The sequence below is a fragment of the Vigna radiata genome, unplaced genomic scaffold (genome assembly GCF_000741045.1).
Source record: "Vigna radiata var. radiata cultivar VC1973A unplaced genomic scaffold, Vradiata_ver6 scaffold_212, whole genome shotgun sequence".
NCBI classification, from domain to species: Eukaryota; Viridiplantae; Streptophyta; class Magnoliopsida; order Fabales; family Fabaceae; genus Vigna; species Vigna radiata.
Window position 1 is genome coordinate 632,952 of NW_014543432.1, and position 6,476 is coordinate 639,427.

General features: G+C 25.7%; 1 protein-coding gene across 1 annotated transcript; it reads left to right on the top strand.

Annotated features, from left to right (window-relative positions):
- Nucleotides 1–4,178: 4,178 nt before the first annotated feature.
- LOC106754439 (alpha-ketoglutarate-dependent dioxygenase AlkB-like) lies at nt 4,179–5,468 on the top strand. The gene is made up of 3 exons (XM_014636454.1): nt 4,179–4,499; nt 4,582–4,926; nt 5,193–5,468. The coding sequence occupies exons 1-3, from the start codon at nt 4,179–4,181 to the stop codon at nt 5,466–5,468; spliced, it is 942 nt and encodes a 313-aa protein (XP_014491940.1).
- The last annotated feature ends 1,008 nt before the right edge of the window (nt 5,469–6,476 follow it).

A 6,476-nucleotide genomic window follows, 5' to 3' on the forward strand; every position in this document is an offset into this window, starting at 1 on the left:
AAATCATAAACCTAACAAAAAAACGTGTTTTTATCTTAATCACATCATTTAAGAGTTGAGACCAAACTCAATATAAACATTCTTTCCCATTTCTATTCATTAAAGTGTCTTTAAGCATAAAATTGTGACGAACAACATTTTAATAAAGAAAATAATATTTAAATTGTCTTTGGTATAAACTTCTAAACAATATGAGACTATTGGCAATAGTAAGAATAACTGTATTTCTTATTATAATTTTCAAGTTCTAATAATTATAATTTATATATGTCTCGTTTTCAACCAAGAAATTTAAAGAGAACAAGAGTTGATTTAGAATTAACCAAGCCTAATGGAGACAAATATTACGTACCTCGCTCGAATTTTGAAAATATCAACTTACCACTTGATAAGAATTTTTCGAAAGCTAACATGTCAACTCTCTCTGATGAATAATATCAAAATAGACAATGTTAGAAAAAGAAACTTGATTCTATCAATAAAAAGGCATTTTTGCAATTGTGTGGAAAACAATTTCTTTAATAACCGTAATCTAGCGTCTAATTTAAATATCAATTTATAATAGAAACTATTTTAATTACTAATTTAAAAACAAATTATAATTTTTTATTTATATTAAAAAAATATTTTATTTACCCATAATTTTTAATTTATAAATTAATATCTATATTAATTACTATAGTAATTAATTATTTTTAATCACAAAAATTAATCATTATTTAGATATTTTTTTAGTTATATTACAAGTTATATTTATGTATTCTTAATTGATTATACATACACATAATAGTATAACAAGAAAACGATCAAGCTAGAATCGTGTTTCCTAATTATTATTTTCATTATAGGTGCAACATTCATAATTATTAATTCATTATTACTATGCCCCTGGACTAACTTTTCTTTTAATTATGTAACAAAGTTAGAATTAAGTGATAAAATATGTTTATACGTATATAAATGCCAATTGATATATGCAAATGTATAATTATAAATATAAGTATTTGTAATATATATATATATATATATATATATATATATATATATATATATATATATATATATATATATATACTAAATAAATAAATAATTAAAGTTGATATTTTATTTTAAAAAGATTAAAATAAAAATTAAAACATCAAATTAATAAAAAAATAAGTAAAATAAAAACTTAGAATACTTGCAATTTATAAAAATTTATTAACATTGGTAATTATACAACTATATTCAATCTTTAAATATTTGAAAATAAACTCAAGATAATTTAAAAAAAGAAAATGAGAAAGAATGAAACTAAGAGAAGGAGAATAAGAGAAGAGAAAATGTTATGTATTTAAGAATATAGGAAATGTTCTATGAGGTGAGACAATCTCCCTATGTGAAATTTGGTCAAAGACCGTTGCCAACTATAATAAATAATAAATAAACAAATAAAAACTTAAAATTGCACCAAATAATATTTTTTCAATAATAATAAAAAGTAAAAAACCTATGGTTCTCTCGTGCAATCTCCTCTTCAGCTAGTCCTGTGATAATGTCTTGACCAACCTCAAGTCCAATAGAAGCAAATCCTATGGCCAATCCAGTAACAATAACAGAAGCGACAAAAATAATTGGATTAATGAGAATTTCCTCGTAATCTACATTTAAAAGAAATTTGTACTATTGAACGTTGCCCACATTCAAATTCAACGTTTCTTTTACAATAAATTATTATTTTACAACAAAAAAAATACATATAATTATCAAAACAAAAAGTCATAAATTAATATCAATATGCACTACTATTCACTATAACATTGTTCACTTCGAATGGTTTTTGTTTATCATTCATACTTCATACTTAAGTTCTGAATAAATAAAATATCAAAACTACACTACATTTCCTGGTTTTTTACTTTTTAGGATTTGTAAAGTTGTAAAAATATATTACTATTAACCTAAAAAAAATAAAGAAGTGTAATGACATCAGAAAATGACAAAAAAACGACTTTATTAAAGTAAAAAATTGTCATTTTCCTTTATTGTAAGAAATGCAAGATAAAAATAAACTTCAAAGATATAGCTAACAGTGATATAATAAAAAATTGTGATTTGATTGTGTGTATTTTGATTAATTAAAGTATTGGAAAAGGAAAATGCTCAATTTTTTTTTCTGTGTTAGGAGTTTTATAATATTTTTTTCTTAATTAATTGCAAAATCCAAAAGTTAATAGGAATAACATGTTAGATTTTATATATATACTAAATAAATAAATAAATAAAGTGATATATTTTATTTTAAAAAGATTAAAATAAAGATTAAATAATCAAATTAGTAAACAAATAAAACAAAATAAAAACTTAGAATACTCGCAATTTATAAAAATTTATTAACATTGGTAACTATACAATGATATTCAATCTTTCAATATTTGAAAGGGTTTTTGAGATAAAAATGAAGTGAAATAGGTGAGACACTTTGAAGATAAAATTGATCTGTGTGTATAACAGATCTTATCTTTTCTAAAAATCATTGACCATCTCAATTAATTTAAAACTAGATATTATTGAGTTTATTTAACCATCAAATCTTCTTGCTCCTCGAAAAATCCATGTTAGATTTTCAATTTGAAATTTTCTAACCCAACATAGTTATCTCATTTAACAACTGTTGACTATTTCTTAAACCGGCAATACATTTAAATAAAAATGATATAAAATATATTTTGTAACCGTTTTTAATTATAACGATATCACGTTTTTTTTTATAATTTTTAATTACATAACATATTAAACGAAAATATAATAAAAATATACTTCGTGGAGATTTTCAATTGTTATTGATTTTTTTCTTTTTAAATAAATTTTGCCAACATTTAAAATATACTTTTCAGATATTTATTGCTTTTATTTACAGTTAGAATATGGAATTCAAACCATCACAGACATCATAATTTTTTAGTGAGCATGAATAATTTGAATTTCATAAGATAAATGAAAATGGTCAATTTTTATTTTTATTTTTCTGTGTTAGGAGTTTTATAGTATTTTTTTCTTAAATTATTGTCAATATCAAAAAGTTAAATCCTACTTAAAAATCAAATTTATTAAAATTTCAATTTGCAATTAATTACTAAAACTAATTGATTTTTAGAATCTTTCATTATAAAATCAATTGTTCAAAAATTGTGATAAAATCATATACATTATCTTATGCATTGCCTTTAGGATTTATTTGATAAGTAATTAAAAAACTAAATCGAATTAAAATCACAATTTTTTCAAGATTCGAAAGAGTTTTTAGAATGAAATGAAATGACTGATACTTTAAATTATGATAAGATTTATAGAATGTGTGCACAACAAACCTTATCTTTTCTAATATTCATCCATATTTACAATCTTAATTAAATTATTATTAAATATTGTTGAGATATTACATCTTGGAATTAAAACAAACATCCTCATTCTTCTATATCACTAATTCACAATAACTTTTCTTCTTCCAATACCATCTTATTTTTGTTTCAACCGGATTCAAACACCGTGTATTTACCATCGGCAATAGACTTTGTTCTTCACAAGATTCACGTATGATTTAATTCTTTTCTTTTAAAGATTGTCAATTTTTGTTGTTCTAACACAACAAATAAATATTCTTAATTTTGGTTTTTCTAACACAGTAAACTTCTTTTCCATATGGAAGATATTTTATCTTTAATGGAAATATGTGTTTGATTTTTGGTTTTGGTGTTGTTATGATTTTTGTGAAATAATTCTTTTTCTTGCTTTTTTGGTTTTTAAAAAATAGGTTGAAAATAAAAATAATCGTATTTTAGAGGGAAAACATATACTTTTACCATAATCACATCGTTTAAGAGTTGAGATCAAAGTGAGTTTAAATAATTTTTTTATTATCATTCTCTAGAGTGTCTTTTAAACATAAATCTGACTAAAAGTATATAAAGCAAATCATATTTAAATTGTGTTTCGAGTCTTAACTTAAGTGTGTTTTTATTATAATTTGCATGATCTAATAATTACAGGTTATGTCTCGTAGTTTTCAACCAAAAAATTTCAGGAGAACAAGAGTTGATTTAGAATCGACCAAGCCTAGTGGAGAAAAATATTGTGTACCTCGCTCCAATTTTGAAAATATCAACTTATCATTTGATAAAAAAATTTCAAAAACTAACATGGCAACTCCCCATGATGAATGGTCTCAAGATAGACAATGTTGGAGAAAGAAACCTGATTCTATCAATAAACTTTATAATAGAAACAATTCAAACTATGCTAGTGTTGGTGGTCAGAAGTTGGATTCTTCAATTAGCAAGCCAAAGTTCAGACCATATGACATTTGTTTTTATGGAAAAAGAAATCATGGTTTTATAGGAGCTACTTTGCATGGAGAAAACAAGGAAAGTAGAATTGAGATTCAGAAGGAATGGACAAAAGGGTCAGTTTTGAGACCTGGGATGGTTCTCTTGAAAAATTTCATAAGCCATGATGAACAGGTATTTTATTTTCACTTTCTACTATCTTTTAATTCCTTATAACTTTATTGCATCAGCTGAAAATTTATTTTGATACGTTTAGGTGGAAATAGTGAAAGTTTGTCGTGAACTTGGTGTTGGTCTTGGAGGATTCTATCAACCAGGATATGAAAATGGAGCGAAACTTCGATTGAAGATGATGTGTCTTGGTATGGATTGGGATCCTCAGACCTATAAATATGGAAATAAACGAGTATTTGATGGTAGCACCCCACCTAGCATTCCGAATCACTTCAGTAAACTAGTTACAAGAGCAATCCAAGAAGCTCAGTCTCTGACTGAAAAGGAATATGGAGCATGTAATGTGGAGGATGTTCTTCCTTCTATGACTCCTGATATTTGCATTGTCAATTTTTACACAGAAAATGGAAAGGTCGGTCTTCATCAGGTTAGCTCCTACACTTCCTAAACTTTGCATTTTCATTATAAAAGCTCGAGAAAATATATGGCTATAGTAATTGTTTTAGTCTGTAAATTCTTATTCTTCTATTTTTGTGTAGTATGTTATACTTTTGGTATAAACGAATCATACTTTATTTTGTGGCTCAAGCTTTTGTGTGAAATATATGTTATATATTGTCTATGTTAGTATTTTTATATTATATAAAACGGAGAAAGTCTCTCAAGCATCTAACTTGAAACTTCTTGATGCAGGATCGTGATGAAAGCAGAGAAAGTCTTCAGAAGGGGTTGCCTGTTGTATCCTTCTCTATTGGTGATTCTGCAGATTTTCTTTATGGGGATAAGAGGAGTGTAGAGGAGGCAAAAAGGGTAATGCTAGAATCTGGAGATGTGCTGATATTTGGTGGTGAATCTCGACATGTTTTCCATGGTGTGCCATCAGTTTTTCCAAATTCAGCTCCAAAGGAACTGCTCAGAGATTCTGGGCTTTCTCCTGGGCGACTCAATCTTACATTCAGACAATATTAATGAAGTATATAATCTATGTACTCCAAACAATTGCAATTTATGTTATTATAGATTTGTTTTTAACAATTACTGGTTATCATTGTCCAGGTGAATATTGTAATGTTACAATGCTAGCATGAATGTCACTTCTTCATAATCATTATGCAGAGTTACATATGAAGTTAGCTATTTGAATTTAATTAATTGTTTTTCACTTGTGAGCGACAACAAAAATGTTGATAAGTAAATTCCAATGTCATGTTCTAGCAAAATTACATAGGTCTTCTGTTGTTTTCTTCCTTGCCCAAGACAAGGGATGAATATTCTCTTAATACAAACTATTAGTAGTAACTCGATTCACCACATGGATTCACACCAGAACTTTTTTTTAATGTTTATACATAAATTGCAAATCTATAATAAGTAGTAATTGTTAAAAAGCATACAATATTCACCTGGACAATGATAACTAGTAATTGTTAAAAACAAATCTATAATAACATAACTTGCAATTGTTTGGAGTACATAGATTATATACTGCATTAATATTGTCTGAATGTAAGATTGAGTCGGATCTCTCTATACTTTGAAATGTCTCATTGTCTTTTTACAATGCACTATATTGTAATCTTACATTCGGATCTCTTTATACTTTGAAATGTCTCATTGTCTTTTTAATATTAGAATATTTCATTCCAAAGCCAATTTTTTTTTTTCTAAAACTAAAACAAAGAAGAAAAAGTCTTGATCCACCATATATATATACAAACATTATTATTAATGTATCTACTCAGCCTAATAGATATGCTAAAGAACTAGCGCAACAAGCTCCAATAAGTCTCTTCATCTTCGAACAACCCAAAATACATATATTGGAGGAGCATTCATATATTTGCATATTAACGGTAATCGTAATTAATCTCGCCAGTTTGATATTATTGTCATTATTTACGGTAAGATATCACGTTATTTTTATTCATTGGAAGTAAGTTTTCTTCAACTATTATTATTTGATATCACATTACTCGT

What these genes read in the sequence shown, in the direction of transcription:
- LOC106754439 (XM_014636454.1), top strand. Translation starts at nt 4,179, where the DNA reads ATGGCAACTCCCCATGATGAATGGTCTCAAGATAGACAATGTTGGAGA. An exon ending in TCATAAGCCATGATGAACAG is followed by an intron (nt 4,500 to 4,581) that starts GTATTTTATTTT and finishes TGATACGTTTAG; the next exon opens with GTGGAAATAGTGAAAGTTTG. An exon ending in GAAAGGTCGGTCTTCATCAG is followed by an intron (nt 4,927 to 5,192) that starts GTTAGCTCCTAC and finishes TTCTTGATGCAG; the next exon opens with GATCGTGATGAAAGCAGAGA.